This window comes from Streptopelia decaocto (assembly GCF_964273445.1).
Source record: "Streptopelia decaocto genome assembly, chromosome: 12".
NCBI lineage: Eukaryota > Metazoa > Chordata > Aves > Columbiformes > Columbidae > Streptopelia > Streptopelia decaocto.
In genome coordinates, this window is record NC_138667.1 from 1,495,638 (window position 1) to 1,511,957 (window position 16,320).

At 52.9% G+C, this 16,320-nt stretch overlaps 1 protein-coding gene across 4 annotated transcripts in view; it reads left to right on the forward strand.

Annotated features, from left to right (window-relative positions):
* Positions 1-204: 204 nt before the first annotated feature.
* SEPTIN8 (septin 8) overlaps positions 205-16,320 on the forward strand; it is a 38,287-nt gene continuing 22,171 nt past the window's right edge. For 3 of the 4 annotated variants that reach the window (XM_082063264.1, XM_082063265.1, XM_082063267.1), the window contains exon 1: positions 205-355. In XM_082063264.1, the coding sequence (XP_081919390.1) occupies positions 326-355 (30 nt within the window). In that variant the 5' untranslated portion in view covers positions 205-325. Of the gene's footprint in view, positions 356-2,849; positions 3,169-16,320 lie in introns of those variants that run through there. The other variant, XM_082063266.1, reaches the window with a different exon arrangement.

Below are 16,320 nucleotides of genomic sequence, written 5' to 3' on the forward strand. Positions count from 1 at the left end.
AGCCCTTTCCATCTGCGGAACGCTCACCCCAAAGCCCCATCTGCAGCTGACTCGGGGTGCGGGGACCCCCGGGGCCGCCCCCAGCCCGTGTGCGCGGCCGCGGGCGGAGGGAGGGGCCCGGCCCGGCCTCCCGCCCGCCCCCCGGGGGAGGGCCGCGCTGCGGGGGCCGCTCCCGCCCCTGCCCGCCCCCGGCGGTGCCGGTGCCCGGTCCCCCGGTCTGTCGGTCGGCGGGGCGGGCGGTGCCTGCGGCGGGCGGCGCGGAGGGAGTTTCCAGGAAGTGGCCATATTGGATCCATTGAGCCGGGAGCGCCGCGCCAGCCCGGCCATGGCCGCCACCGACCTGGAGCGCTTCTCGGTGAGCAGCCAGCGGCCCCGCTCTCCTACGCGCGTCTCCTGGGGCGAATGACTTGTGTTTTTTCTCCCTCGGGGTGTGTGTGGGGGGAAATAAATCCAGCCGATGGCGGGGGCAGGGCAGCCGGGGAGGATGCGCCGGGCGGCGGCTCCGTGTGCGTGTCCGCGGGACCCGGCGCGGCCGGGAGGAGCCGGCGCGGTGCGGGGTTCGGCTGCCGCGGGGGTTGGAGAGGGGTGAAGCTGCTGTGCTCGGGGGAGAGTCCTTGCGGGAAGGTCCTGCCCGCTGTGTGGGGCTGGAGCCGGGGCACGGCGGGCTGGAGGAGGATCCGGGGCGCTGGCAGGGGGTACGGGGCGCTGGCAGGGGGTACGGGGCGCTGGAAGGGGGTACGGGGCGCTGGCAGGGGGTGCCGTGCTGCCGGGAGGCTCCAAGGCCTCGGTGCTTGGTCTGATGCTGAGAGCGCTAATGGAAACCTTTCGTGACCCTTGAGCGTCCAAGATGCTCGCAAAGGGCATCCAGTATCTGCGTGTCTGCAGGAATGAAGCACCCGCAACGAGGGGCGGAAAGAAACGGGGTCAGAGCTTCCTAAATAAGGATAGTTTACATACCACTGGTATCCAAACACTGAAACAGTAACTTACCGGTGTGTATATAATACCGAGAGAGACGCAGTGATTGGAACACGGGTAAAGCAAACCCTTGAGGCTGGCTGGGCTCTGAAGAGCACTGTACAGCAAATATGGAGCGTGACCTGGGCACCGCCGCCTCTCTGCAGCTCACATGTTGTATAACTGCTATCGGAAGTCAATCTGGCTCAAATCTGTGTCGGTTTAAAACTATTCTTTGTCTAAGGCTTGAATTTTTTGTTGTTGTTGGAAAGCGGTTCTGATTACATAGCTCGGTGATGCATCTTGCAGCCTTTCAGAGCTAAAAGCATTTTTACCACATTAAATAGCATAGCTCTCAAAAGTCAAAAATGTCTGGTGTGAGATTGCTAAATAAATGGGCACAGCAATGGTGGTTGGCTGAATTATAGGTATGTCGCTTGAGCACAAGCAAGTCCCTGCTACTGTTTTTTCTGTAAACGACTTTTTGCCAAGAATCTCAAACTCTGCTTCATTTCTTTGAATCCTGGCCCAAAAGTTTCCAGCTCAAGAATGAATTTGCAAGACTGTAACTTACTTAAAACTTGCATAAAGGAAAATTGATTGTGGACTCTCATTTAAGAAAGCAAATGCTTCTAGACCCTGGGGAGAGGGGGTGAGGGGAAAGCCTGACTTGCAGGGAATGGAAACACCGTAACTCTCTCACTGCAATCCTTTCTGCATTTGTATCATATATAAATACTTTTAACTTCTTGTGCCTCCTGGTGCCTGTGCAGGTTTTCATGGGTGTTATGGGAACCTAAAACATTGCCTACTTAATCTTAATCTTGCATTCTTTGGTGTGGGTACTTGACTGCTTAGTGTGCTTGTGTCAATACTCTGCCACTCTTATTTAAAAAAAGAGAGGAAAAAAAGTTCCCGAAGGTGCTTGGCACTCATTTGGGCACCAAAGTGAAATGGCTGGGCTCCAATGTGATTTTAGCACCCAGCTCCACTGGGAGAAAACCCGCTTGCTTTGTGCGGGGGGCCGGGGTGAGTTTGTAGGGGTCTGCTGGGCTTTGCCTTTGGCCGAGTTTGCTTTTCGCCTGGCAGCGCGGATGCGGTGGGAGAGCAGCGCCTCGTGTCCCGTGATGTGGGGCGCAGGGCTGTCCCGCTGCTGCCTCCTTCATCCCCAGCGCGGCTGCTGTTCCTCCAGCAACATCTCAGAAACCTCATCATTAAGGTGTTCCAAGGTGTTCTTTCTGCAGTTTTCTACAGTTTTCTTGGTGCCATTTTATATCACTGCACCTCACTTTCTGGAGAATAAAGTCTGGGCGGGAATAGCTTGTTACCGGCAAGAAAAGATGATGATAAATTCATTTATTTTTACCAGCTGTTTGTATCCGCAGTGGCAAGTAATGTAGAAAAAGCCTCTGAAGGAGGTTTTTATAGGCAAGAGGTCATGCTATTCAGATTGGTGAAGCTATTTTTAAGTGTCCAGCTGACACTGACATCCTGGAATGTAGTGACCCTTAGGTTTGGATAATGTGTTTTCAAAACCCCCCAGATGCAGCTTCCCTTGTCCAGTCCTCCAGAGCCTCTGTCCCCAGCACAACACAGTTCCCTTGGAGTGCTGCTGCTGGAAATGACCAACAAAAGCAAATGAAAGGAAACTCGCCCATAGAAAGCAGCCTCTAAGGCAGCAGAGTCACACCAGCGGTGCTGAAGACCGCCTTTGTTTTTGTGAATGTGGGGCTTGTGAGAGAGATTGGCCACAGCCCCCGGAGACTGAAGTTTCTGCTGGGAGAACGTTGCTCATCGCCGCCCTGTGCAGGGCTGGGGCTGCAGGCAGCGCTTCTGGAAACCCCAGGCCAGTTGTCTTCATTACAGTCACCACCAGAGCGGAAAGAACGCTGATAAAATTGGGTTCAATTCTGAAATACTTAAACTTGTCATCAGTGCTCCGAGCTTCTCCGTCGCTGTTGCGGCCAGTGCTGAGCCAGCACGTGCGCTGCTGTCTGGAGCAGACGCGGGCAGAGTGAGCAAGGACGCTGGTATGTCGAGTGGGAAACGGCCCAACCGCCACGTGCGAGCAGGAGCCAGAAAGTGCGTGAAATGCAGCAGGGAAACACAGAAGCTCTGGAGGAAGCAGGAAAAGCTGGAAGGGAAGGAGCGATGGAGAAGTGACTGAAGACGCGTAGGAGAATAAATGAGATGAGATGTGAGACCGAGACTGTAAGACGGTTTTGCTTTTGAGAAGCTTTTGCAAAGCCCCGAGTCTGTTGCTTTCTCTCTTAAATAAAACCGATGGGCCTCCCAAAGTGCTGTTGCTTGACAATCTGCATTAACACTGTCTGGCTTGGAGGCGCACGGGCAGTTGCTTGGGCTCTGAACTGAGCAGCTGTGAGTTCTCAGCGCACACATGTGCGGAGGAGCAGGTGTCCGCAGCCCGAAGGTTGGGCTGAGATCAGAATTTAACATTATGCCATGCGTTTTGGTAATGTCACGGCTGATTGCGTTGTGTGCATACCGTGACAGAGTGCACGGAGCAGGGATTTCGGAGGGTGACGTCCCGAGCAGAGAGCACGGCCTGCGCACACGTAGCTGCTGCGGGCACTGTCTCCGTGCAGTCCTGGCACAATGTCCCCTCGTGTCAGTGATTGAGAGCCAGCCTTTTACTGTTAGCTTTACTATAAATTAATGCTCCTTAGGAGAACTTGCCAGAAAAAACACCACTTAATACAGAGAAAAGCCAAACATCTTTCTGACTGGAAAGAGACACTGGGATTTGTTTTGTGGCAGCAGGATGCTGAGCTGGGGGTCTGGCCAGTTTGGCAGCTTCTTGTGGGTGTTACCTGTTTACACACCCGTGCCTTGAATCACAGAAACAAACGTCCCTTATTGTGACCTCCTGGCTCCGGGGGGAGAGTGACCTTTGAATGATGCCTGTTCCTGCCATAACTGCCTGGGTTGTGATGAACTTGGTGTATTTCTGCTGCTGCTGTTTTCTCTAAGCTTGTGTTTCCTAAAGCGGCTCCTCCGTGTGCGGGGCCAGTGTTGCACCCCGGTCTGTGCGCGACGGGCATGAGAAGCGGGCTGAGCCCTCTGTGCGCAGCGCTGGGGCAGAGTGCTGCCTAGAAACCTTATCACTGCAGGTCCCGAGCACAGCCTTACGTTTGCTTTTAATCAAACTCCCAAGGAAAATGTTTCCATGGCTCAAATCCAGTGGAAACTGGGGCTTGTTTGGATTCAGACATTCCCCCTGCCCTGTTTTTTTTTGCCCGGCCAGCAGTACCATTTGGAAGTTCCAGGCTTAAATTTCCTGGTCTGTTTTTGTCATTCAATTATTTTACCTTTAGCCTGGAAACACTCAAGTGATCCCCCATGCAGGGTGGAACAGAAGGGACAGGTTTTTCTCCAGGCTGGTGCCCTGTAGCAGGAGGCGGCCCAGCGGGGGCAGCCCTGTCCCTCCCCATCCCGGCCAGCTCTGGAGCGTGTGCTTTTTTGGGAAGGAGGGCTGGGGAACATGCTCTCCCACTGGAGGAGACAAATTGGTGGTTGCCTCTCCAAGCCCCGCAATCCCTCCCCGTGGGGCTCGCCTGTCCTCGTACAGGAAGCTGCTTCAACCACAGGACCCATTAGCTCAACCACAGTCTGTCGCTGTCGGACGCTTATTTTGAATGTATGTGCTGGGAACAAACGTTGCCCAGAAAAAGCTTGGTTTAATTTTTTTCTCCTTCCCTGCCGCGGTGCTGCTGCTGTCGGTGGATTTAGAGCGTCTCTTCCTCTTGCAGCAGAGATGCAACACGTTGTTGTGCGTGGGAGCTCCAGCGCTGCTCTCAGCCGCTCGCGGTGGCAGCGAGCGCCCAGGCGGTGGGTGGAAGGACGTGAGCTGGCAGATGCTGAAGCCGCGTGTGCCCTCCACATCGGCAGAACAAACGAAAGCCTGAAGAATAACGCTTTCAGGAGGCCGGCACAGCATCAGGGCTCGTCATCAGCGCTGTGCTGGCAGCTGGCAGCCAGTCCCCAGCGTTGCTGGAAGTCCAAAAGCTCCCTAAATATTGTCTGCTGTAGCAGAATCCCGGCGCTGTCGCCAGCTGCGGGGAGACACGCAGCCCTGTCTCCGAGTGCCCCCGCTGTCCCCAGGCCTGTCATCTCGAGTCACCACCGTGCAAACCAAGGGCTGTTTTTCTGTCTGCAGGAGTGACAGTCGTGCTCGTCTTCTTTCCTTCTCCTGCTCCTTTGGCTCGGAGGTTGGGAGGGGAAGAGACGGCATGACGCTGAATGGCTTTTCTTGGGTTGTGCAATGAAGAGGAATTTGGGAGGCTGAGGGAGGTGTGCAGGGTGTGGGACGCTGTTTGTACCTCGCCTCTGTGGGACAGGGGCAAATCTACATGATTAACTTTGATTATTCGGAACGTGTCCTGGGCACATTTCAGGCTGTGGGTGGGAGAAGCTGCCCTGCTTGTTTCAGATCAGCTGCAACCCTCAGAAATAGTGTTGTCCCGTATCTGTGTTTTGATGTGGTGTGGCCTGCGCATTCATGGGCAGCCTCCTTGTTTCTCCCTTTCCCCACTTTTGTGTAGCTTCATCTGTAAACCTGAAGCTTTGCATTTGTATTAATGTATCGTGAAAGTGTCAGATGAGTAGGAGACCCCATCTCTGCTCCCAGAGCAGCTCAAGTGAGAAAAGAAAATCGGGAAGGTGCTGCTTCTCCTTGGTCCCAGCCATGGGCTTTCCTTCCAGAGCCTCTTCCCTGGCAGAAGCCGCCGTGTTCACCTCCAACTTGTGACATTTGGATGCAAAAGATGTGGCCAGGCGGGGAAGCAGCACCCTCCAAAACAAGGTGCCAGTGAGATTTTCAGAGGGCTGTGGAGCGCGGTGTCGGTGAGAACCGCGGGCTTCTCACATACAGCCCTGGTCGCTGGGCTGGGCTCCGGGCTGCCCGGGGCCCGTGGGGTCAGGGCTGCGGAGGCACCGCTTTGTTTAGATGTTCAGATTCCTTTGCGAAGCCAAAAAGCGTCCGTCTCCCACACACATGGAATTCCAGAGATGTCAGACAGCCGGAGAGAGGTTCCCACGGAGCACCCTGCCTCGGGGCCTTCCCGCAGCCTCCACAGCACGTTGTCACCGGGAGCCAGTGCTGGTTTCCACCGCGGGGCCGGGGGCTGCTCCCGTCCTCGCCTCCGCATGAGGTGCACGAGGAACCTGTGCCACCGCCACATTACGTGTGCAAGGAAGCATGTGGGGAATGTCCTCCCCGGTGTTTGGGCTGGTTCTTGCTGTAGCAGCGAGGCAGGACACATCCCTCCGCTCCCGCTCGGCTGCGTTCGTGTCCTGCGCGGGGCTGCACGGACACGCCTGCAGCCGTGGCTGCCGAGAAGCATCTTCCCGCAGCTCCTGGAAAAACCAAACCTTCCCGCAGCAGCAGCCAAGGTCGCTCGGGTTGTCAGAGAGGAGACCGCCCGGGTGGTGTCAGATCGGGTGTGTTCCCGCAGGTGTGCGCGGAGCAGCGCGGCCATGGCGGGGCAGCTCGGGTCGCTGGGTCTGTCATCCAGACCCCTGCCAGCAGGCTGAGCGCAGCCCCGGCTCCTAATACCAGCTGATCCTGGCTTTCAGCTTTGCCACAGTCACAAGGGCTCCTAGGAACACTCTCCTCCTCCCAAAGGGTGTTTCCAGCTTGTATCGGTGACTGTAGGTTTACTCTGTAGTTTCTTACGGAATGAATAGCTCTTTCAGCTTATCTTTTTGCTATATACTTTTTTTCAGATAGAGTTTTTCTGATTCTGTTGCCTTCAGTCTTCAGATTAAAGGCATTCTGTGCTAATAGACTGAGGCTTTCTGGAGGCACGTGTTAATAGGATATATAGCAGTTGGCTTATTAGCATGATGACTCTGGTCGAGCCCTTGGAGCTCAGTGGCTGTGGTGTGTAAAACTCCTATAGAAATAGGTGTCTTCCAGGCAGTACCACAAGGAGACTTGTCCAGTAGCTGCAAGAGCCATTTGTGGAGATGCTGTGAGATGGTTGCACAAGGCAAACTGGGAAAAAGCACAGTGGTGACCGCAACGCCTGGGTTCCCATTATATCTCTGTTCCCTTGTCTAAATATATACTGAATAATAGTAATCAGGCAATAAATTCTGGAAACGTATGTGGGAATTAGCTATGTTTATTTTAAGTGGTAACTAAAACAAATAATCTGGGCGGCTGATATCCAGCATGGCTTGTTCGGTATGATGGGGACCCGGATCCTTTTCCCCTTTCCAACATTTATTTTGAACTACCCCAGCTCTTTTCCATACCGCTCCATAGGGGTAGACACTCCATTTCTCTCCTGGCTTTGTGTTTTCCAGGTGTCTCCTCCTCCTCTTCACCGCAGGGTGGTGGGGAAGGGAATTGGTCCTGCTGGTCCCACCAGTGAGCGCAAGCTGGGCTGAACTTGGGAAAGTCTCTCATTAGATAAGGTGATCAGATTAGCCCATTGTCAGGCTTCATTGGGAAGTTCCATTAAACGAAAAACCTCAGCACCTTCTGAATAAATATTTTTGAAAAGAAACCAACTAGGGTAGTCTGGTGTGTTTCTGTTTGTCCGTGTTTGGGTTTGGTTTTAAACAGACTGAAGGGTTATGTTTGTGTTTTGGGCTTTGCTTTCTTGAGTTTGAATACTTCGTGGGGGATGGAATTCTCAGGCTGACGAAAAGCTGAACTTTCTCATCCTTTGAGGTCATTTTGGAGGAAATGTCTGTCATTCTTGGTTCCATAGTTTTCTCTGCTTTAACCAGCTTTCCTTATTCTCAAAGGCAACGTTCATGTTTGCAAAACATTGTGTGTATAATGCCCCGCAAATCCTGTTTTGCTCCTTTGTAAACTCTCATCCAGGGCTTGTGGTAGGGACAAAATGTGTGTTCAATCCTTTCTTAATTAAGAAAGACCTCACAATTAATTTATTAGGCTTTGTAAATGTTATAGGGAAATTGGTAAGTAACAGCTTAAGAAAAGGGAGCCTGTGGGAATTTTGCTTTTACTATAAAAAGTCAGACAGGAATTTAAGCCAGAGAGGGTTGGTTTGTTTGCAGAACATTAAAGCTGATGTTGCATTCACAGGTTGCAAATGTATCATCTGGGACGTGGGTTGTATAGGAAAAGATGGGAAGCTCTACTCTCCCTTCAAACCTCGCTCTGAAAGTCGGCAAAACCCGATGATTTAAGGCTGTTTGATTCTGTAGAGGTGTTTAATGTTCGTGTGGTGTTTCTGTAGGAGGAAGGGCCGTGTGTGCAGCTCAGCTGCGGCTCCGGAGCGCGGGCTGGTGCGCAAGGGGGACGCGTGGAGCACGGGTCCCTGCTCCCAGTTCGCTGCTGGGAGCGCTCGGTGTGTTACTGGGCTGCCGGGACAATGTGCCGCGAACCAGACGCCACCTCGGCACCGGTAGCTTTGGTACAGGAAGGCAGCTGAGGGGTTTGCCAAAGGAATTCTTTCCTTAAAAGAGGAGTTTTGCTTTCTTATTGAATCCCTGTTCACCTTCTTCTGGGCAGGTGTTCAGCACGTTGGTTTTTTACAGGTGTGCAGCAGAGCATTTTCTTCCCCGAGATGAACGTGGGGTGTATGGGACATTGTGAAACATCGAAACCGGACCAATGATTGATTTATTTATAACACCCCCCTGTTTTCCCAAAATGCTGAGCATTGCTCTTTGCAATGCCCTCACTGATCCCAGGGTTTATGAATAGCTCTTAAAAATGGGCCTAAAACTCTCTAGGGAGTCATCACTTCAGGCAACACAATCTTTAGTTAGCGCTAAAGGAGAGAACCTCAGCTTCCGAGTCGTCTTGCCCCTGTGATGGCAAGTGTCTTTCATTTCGGTTTGGCGTGTCTTGGTGGTGACTCTGTATCTGGTTCCTTCCGCGATGGTTTTCCCTGCCTGGAGCGCAGCTGGGAGCCGCAGGGATGTGAATAAAGGATTGAGTGTCTGGGAAAATTCTTGGCATTCTTAGGAGAGCAGTTTAAAGGAGGGCAGAGAATTGTGGTGGGTTTATTTTCAGTGTGTGGTTTTTACCGGGGGAGATTGCAGGGCGGGCTGGGAGGGAGACTGCCCTGAATGGTGGCTGTACCTGGGGACAGAGGGGTGCAGGCAGAGGTGCCCACACCATCATCCTGTCTGGCCACGTATCCACAGCAGAGGAGCTGAAACGCGGCAGGTTGCTGTTGTAAACCAAGTGGTAAATCAGCAGAAACCCCACATCTAAAACTGTCTCTGTGGGCTTTGGCTTTTTTCCTCCCTTTCTTCTTTCCCCGGCCTGTTATTAAGTGCTCCTCAACGAGGATCTGGAATTTTAAGCACATGCTTAAGATTAGCTGAAAACCTTCAGAATGACGTGCTTGTACTTGGCAAAGCTGCTTGGGGTCAGGTGGCATTGAGGTGTGACAAGCTCAGCCCAAGAGGTGCTGAGGTCCACACTGGGCCCCCCAGCTCAAGGTGCCGAGGGCAGCTGAGCTCACGCTTACTGCTCCTAAGCCCTCTGTCCAGACTTACTGTGCTCAGCATCCTCTGTTGCTAGACAACCTCAAATCTGGTCTTATTGCCTCTCTTGGGCCACTGCTTAGTAGACTGCGAAGTGCAGGCTCGTTCAGTGATGCTGTGCTACATCTAAGAGTCCTTAGCCTGTGAGAACTAGAAAGATAATATTTTTTATGTGTGGAAGTGTCTATTTTGAATGTTGCTGGCACCACAGAGGCGCTTTTCAAACGTCAGGTGTGTTGTTGCTGTTACTGCCCCCCAGTCGCTGAGCTCAGCAAAAGAAACGTTTTCTTCATGGGAGCCTGAGCCTGCACTCGCTGCTGCTCCTTTGCCCGTGTCAAGTGGCGCTTGTCGAGCGGGTGTTTGGGGACGGGGAAGGCTCTCCAGAGAGAGGAGGTGATTTGCCAAGTTTTTCTGTGTTGATCCAGAAACCAGGCCCAGCCCAGGGAGTGCCTGCTGGGACAAAGAACCCGAATTTGGCTCCTGGCGCCGTTTGCCCAAAGGTCTCTGGGCAGGTACTCAACTGCCCCGTGACTCAGTTTACTCGTGAACTGAGGGTGAAACTGCCAGCGTCTCTGTAAGGAATCCTGCAGTGCTGCGTGTTTGGGGAGGTCCCCTCTGCATCACACCATTGTGAGGTTGGGGTAGGGACCCCAAAGCAGGACCTCGCTGTTCCATGGGTTTGTGGGCAGCTTGATTTTAATGCTAGAGTGAGGTTATGGTTGGACTCGATGACCCTGAGGGTCTCTTCCAACTGAAATGATTCTATGATTCTGAGCTGCCCGGTTGCTCATGGCCAGGCCATGCTGTACGTGGGACCAGCTTGGATCTGATAGCCAGATCTCATTCAGTCCTTTCTCAGCTCAGCTGCAAATGGGACTCCCTGCATCAGGACCGAATAAGTTCCTGCTTCCACACATTTCCATTCAGGAGGCAAGGGAACAGCACCTTACAAACCCCACTGGTATATACATTGATCTCTGTATTGCGCGCATTGTTCTGGTGGTGGATTGTGGCCAGGGAATCAAGAAGGTGAAGTCATTGCTTGGTGAGCGTGAGCTGTCCCAGCCGTGCCGAGCGGCCCCTGCAGAGCTGCGACCGCCCCGTCCACCGCAGGATCACGGCGCAGGGCGCTGGGCGCACGGGAGCTTCTCCAGCGCTTCCCCTCGCCGCTCCCTGAGTCACGCTGATCGGGGAGCTGCAATCTGTCCGCTAGCGCTGCTTCATCTCTCTGTTTTGATTTGATTGCAAATTGGAATGGAGCAGATCTGTCTCTGCTCTGCACTTCGCAGGGTGCCTGGCGCGCTGCTCCGTGACTCCGCGTGCGCTCCCGCGGCGCCAAACGCCGTGTCCGTGGGTTTATCCAGCACCGCGCGACTGCTGATGGGCGCTGGGGCTGCACCCAGGCTCGTCGGGAACGGGCGCTGCAAAGTGCTGCTGGATTTGGCGTGATTTAAGGTCAAGGTGACAACTGGGATTGAGGAGTTGATAAGCAGAAGCGTGCCCTGGTAGCGGAGGATTGCCGTGCAGAGGTTATGGCGCAGCCTCTCGCTGCGGAACATGTAAGTGGCAGAAGGCCAGGCAGAGAGGAGCCTCAGGTGCCCCTGGGCTCTCGGAACAAGAAGCTGGATGAGGACGGCGTGACTGTCCCTGGGCGCAGGGCTGGGGCTTGGGAGCTGCTGGAGGGAGCATCTGATGCTCGTTGCTGAAGTGTACCCCCTTTCCATTTAGCAGACAGAAGAAATGACTGTGGTTCCCCTCCTTTTTCCCCGTTTGCTGCTTTGCCTTGGAAAATGTCAGCTCTTCATCTCTCTCGTTTGTGGTTTGCTAGGCTGTAGAAAGGAGAAAAGGCACATTAGATACAGAAAAGTGCTGTGTTTTCCCTTGGGGTATAAAACTAGGAGTCTTCTTCACTCACATCATGGTTTAGCTGATAAACAGCAGCGTGTTTTTTGCTCTTGGTTTTACAGGGCATATTCACATGTTGCTTGTACAGCAATGAGTAGATTTACATTATAACTCCCATCATGCCAAGTTATTTTAAAGAAACAAATATCACCATTTAAAAAAAAAGAAATATCACTACTTATGATTGTGGCGTTCAGTTACGCTTTTGTTTATCCATATGCTTTCACCTGCTTCATTCAGGAAAACAAAACTCCGAGGGTTGTCTCAAGCAGAGAACACGAGCAGATGTCACCAAAGAACACTTCTTGTTGAGATCGACTGAAAAAAACTATACTTGTCAGTATCTTTTAACCAGCTGATGTCAGCGTGGCGTTTTATATCCAAGTCGCAGTCTGTTCATACAGCTCCTGGTGTAAGAGCAGGAGCAGAGGCAGCGCATTGGAAAGCGGAGCGAGCTGCTCCGCTCTGCACCGGGAGCCCCGCAGGCAAACGGGCCGGGGGCTGCACGGGGGCTGAGCTTCTCGCTGCCGCCACCCCTGTGGGCCGTGCAGCCAGCGATGAGGCCGCTTTTCCTCCGAGGAGTTGCTGACAAATGTAATGACGCAGAGTGAAACCGGTGCTAATTTGGAGGTGAAGCATGAAGAGAAACTGTGATCAGGGTTTTTATTTTTTGAAGGATTGTAGGCGCACTGGTTGGTGCTGTAGCCTGACGCACTTCTCACAGGTTTCCTCAATCCCTCTGTCTATTAGGAAGAGCCTAATTAGTATGTGAATGCTGTGTTGAGCCTCCTATAGCGATCTGGATTTGGTCTCTCTGCTGCCTTTTCTTGTCTCACTCGCAATAAGGAGCCGAATAACGTCTGATCTCCTGCGGATGTGGTTTGTGGGCAGCTGCCCGCAGCAACGCTGCCTCCTGCGCCCTCCCGGCAGGGCTCAGTGCGCGGGACGCTGCTGCGGATGCCTTGGGAAGCTGATGGGGGTTTGAAAGGCCATTTTCGGTTCCCGGGGCAGGTTCGTGCCGTCCTGCACCCCCAGGGCATCCCCAGCGCCGCACGGAGCGCGGCTGGTGCCTCACGGCAGGTTTGGAGCGCTATGTTTGGAGGTTTGTTTTCAGTCCCGCGGTGCTCAGCGAAGTCTGGCTGTCTGTGTGACCAAGGGCACATCTGTCTTTCTGCTGCATGGCAGGAGAAGGGAGCTGTGACATATTGTCGAACCAGAGCCAAAGATGGATTTCCCTCCGGGGTGGCGGTTGTTCCCACGGCCGTGCCCCCAGATGCCATTTGTGCTCCTGTTGCCTTGGTGGACTCTGCTCCTCAGCCCTGAAGAGCATCCGTGAAAATGTTTAAAGGACTTTGGATTAATAAATTCTGCTCTGACCTGATGACTGTCTTGTTTCCCACCAAATTCCAGATTCAAAATACAAGTTTTTCCCTTTGTGTCTCTGCTTCAAGCCCCAAAGATCAACTCAAGGCACAGAAGATCTTCAAAGAGCACATTCAAAGGCTCCGAGTGAAACTCTGGTAGCTGCCCATTGTGGGATGCAATTAGTGACCCAAGAAGCGATGTTCGGGGCTGCAGTGGCTGTTTATGGTGGGAGTTGGCACCTGGGGCCACCCCAAACTGTAATTATCATGGTGTGAGATGCTCAGATGGGCCGCAGGGAGGGTCGGCTGCCTCCCGGCTGTTTGCAGCCCCAGGACGGGGTCTTGCCCGGGGAGGAGCAGCAGTGTTGTCTCTCCAGAGTGTGAGATGAGGGACCCGATTGTCACCGGGCGCTGGGGGGGGTGGGAGCGTTGGCAGGGACTGGAGCGACTGGCTCTCACCATCACCAAACCCCCCCGGCTCTGCCACGGACCCTGTCCCGCAGGGCGGGCACAGCACCGGCACCAAACCTGCAAAACGGCCACTGGAGTTCTTAGCTTTTAGAATCATTTCAGTGGAAGAGACACTCAGGATCATCGAGTCCAGCCATAACCTGACTCTAGCACTAACCCATGTCCCTAAGAACCTCATTTAAGTGCCTTTTAAACCCCTCCAGGGATGGTGACTCCAGCACTGCCCTGGGCAGCCTGTTCCAATGCCCAACAGCCCTTTCCATGAAGAACCTTTTCCTGATATCCAATCTAAACCTCCCCTGGTGCAACTTGAGGCCATTTCCTCTTGTCCTATCACTTGCTACTTTAAAACTAAACCAATAAGCCCCCCCCCACCGCTGCATTACTGCTGCCCTCATTTATCGCAGCATTTGTATTCAGGATTGATTATTTATGCTGAGCCTTGCAGGCTGGCCGCTCCTGCTGGAAAGAATTCAATGTTGAGCGTGACCTTGCTGTCGTTGCTGGCGGGTGAGCCGTGTCCGTCTGTCCTTGGGCCACCCTGGAGCGGAGCAGCCGAAGGGTGGGACTTGCGCGGTGGCTGCGGGAAGAGGTGCTGGTGGGTGCTCACTGGGGTGCTGGGTACATTCCTCCCTAGGGCCAGTCAGCGCACCATACAGCACAAGTGAGCAGAAAAGTTGGTTGTATTCCCAAGGCTGTCAACTTTGTGAGCTCCATGGATTGGAGAGACAGAATAAAACAGGGAAAACTTATTTTTTCCATGTTTTTCTTAGTCTTATGACTTTGCAGCAGTTGTTGTGGTTGGTTGTCCTAACACAGCAACGGGAGCAGAATCCCTTTGGAGGCTGAGCGACAGCCGAACATGCTGCACGCACAGCAAACAGGTTTCTGCATTGGAATCATCAGCGTCTTGAACCCAAACCAGGTTATTATTGCTGCTTACAGAAATAAAAGGAAACCGCATTTCAAGGTCACCGACAAAGACATTTCACTGAAGTTTGGCCTGTTGGTTTAGCAGCTTTAAGAGATGACGAGCGGTTTTGAGTCAGTGTATTCTTGTCCCGTAATGAGCAGCAACCGAACGCCAAAAAAAGAAGAGGAAAAGAAGGGCCTGTGCGAACACATTTGGGTTTCCTCTCTGGAGCATGACTGAGTTCTCAATGCAGCCTCTCCTAGCTGGAGCCTATTTTAAAATGCAGCCTTGCTGAGCTGGAGCCTATTTTAAAATCCCGAGCAGTGGTGCTGCCTGTTGCCTGGAAACCTCCTCCCAGCCTCGGGCACTCTCAGCCCCATCATCACCATTGGCAGCCTTTATTTATTATAATTTCCCTTCCCAAATGTCATCCCAGGCTTCTGGTTTGTCTGCTTGGGGGTGTTTTTTTTGTTGTTGTGTTTATTATTTACAATGAAAAGACCCAAAGTGTAACTGTCAGGCCGGGTGACTCTGGGAACGGCTCTGTTGGCCGCTGCGTTGCAGTGCTGGGAACTGGCATCGAAGTTCCAAGGGGCAGATGGGGCCAGGAGCCCCCAGCTCTGCCGGTGCACACAGTGGCTCTTCTGTAAGGGGAAAAACAAACCTAAAGAGCTCAGAGCCAGGGAATCACCTGCAGGTGGGGTCTGTCCCTGCAGACGCTCAGTGTGGTGACGGATGGATGGAAGAAAGTTTAACTTGGAGCTTTCCCTATCTTAGGGGCTCTTTTTAATTCACCTAAACTCTTGGCTACCTTAAAACCGTAATTGATGCCGTCTCTCCCACAGGAAAACTTTAAATGATTGCTATTTCCACTTAGTTAGTGAGAACGATCGATCCTGATGGGATGCAACAGAATTGATTGCAGGAGCCCCGCTCCAATTCGGTTGTGTTTCTGTCCCTTGGGAGAGTGCGGGGCTGAAATAATCTGAAAGTTGGTAAGAAATGCTAAGCAGGCCAGCCAGGACGTTTGGGTGTGAGACGTAAGAGCTGCTTCAGCTGTTCACAAGTTGTTCTTGTGATAGAAATGGTTTATTTTACAGAACTGAGAATATTTGCTCTACCCAAGGCAGAACTAAAGGGAACTTCGACTCGAAATGCAGTTGAGCAAAGGTTTATGTTTTGTTTAGCAATCTTATTGCAGGTGTAGAGCAACATGCAAGGCTTACCATGGCATTTCTTTTATTTTCCTCTGGAGTTAATTTAGATTTGACAGCCTGCTAAGGCTCTTCTCGTCTCATCGTCTTAGTGCTGGGGTGTGAAGTCTGAACTGTCGGGGACAGAACCTGAGCCAGACGTCCCCATCTTCCACTGCGTGCTGGTGATTAAGAGAAACAGACTCATTTACCAAAGAAACCACGAGGGTCAATGAATCGTGCTCTGAAAACATGTCCGTGCTTCTCCGGGGCAGGATGAGAGCATTTGAGAGGCCGTGGCGGGTCCCTGTGCTCAGCGTCGCTCGCAGACGGCAACGGCCGTTGAAATACTTGTGCAAATCCGATCTCCTCTATTCGTAACCACTAGAAACAGGAATGACCCTTCTGTTGAATCCGCTCTTCTGGAATTACGGCAGGTCTGGGCTGCCTAACACAGGTCTGGGCTGCCTAACACAGGTCTGGGCTGCCTAACACAGGGCGTAGACCTGGTGTCTCCTCGGGTGTTTATTGTCATAGTTTCTAAGCAAACTTCCTCCAGGTGATCAGCTGAGTCTTCCTCTGGGGGAGGGAGGAGGCAGCAGGAAGAACAACGTGCGTATGGGGGAGGCAACGGTGGAAAACTGCTCACAGATGGCAGAGCCAGAGGGTTCCTGGCCCTGCCTGTGCGCCCAGCACCCCCGAGCTAATAAAGCCCTGCGGCTGATGGCAGGAGCAAAGGAACACAATCAGGGACTTGGGAGGAAAATGCTGAGTTGGTTGAGCTGAATTCACCGCTGCAGGGTTTAAGAAAATAAAATTAAAAAGGATGAGGAGGAATGAGTGCTAAAACACACAGTGGTGGGGTTTCCTTTGCTAATCTCTCCCAGCTGCGTGCCGTTGGAGCTCATGCTGGTGTTTTTTCTCCGTAGCCTGGTGGCTTGGTTCTCTCAGTTCCCCATTGCGAGCAGGATGTTTTCTTCTCTTTCTCTTGGTGGCTGTTGGAGGGTTTGCCCCGTGGCTG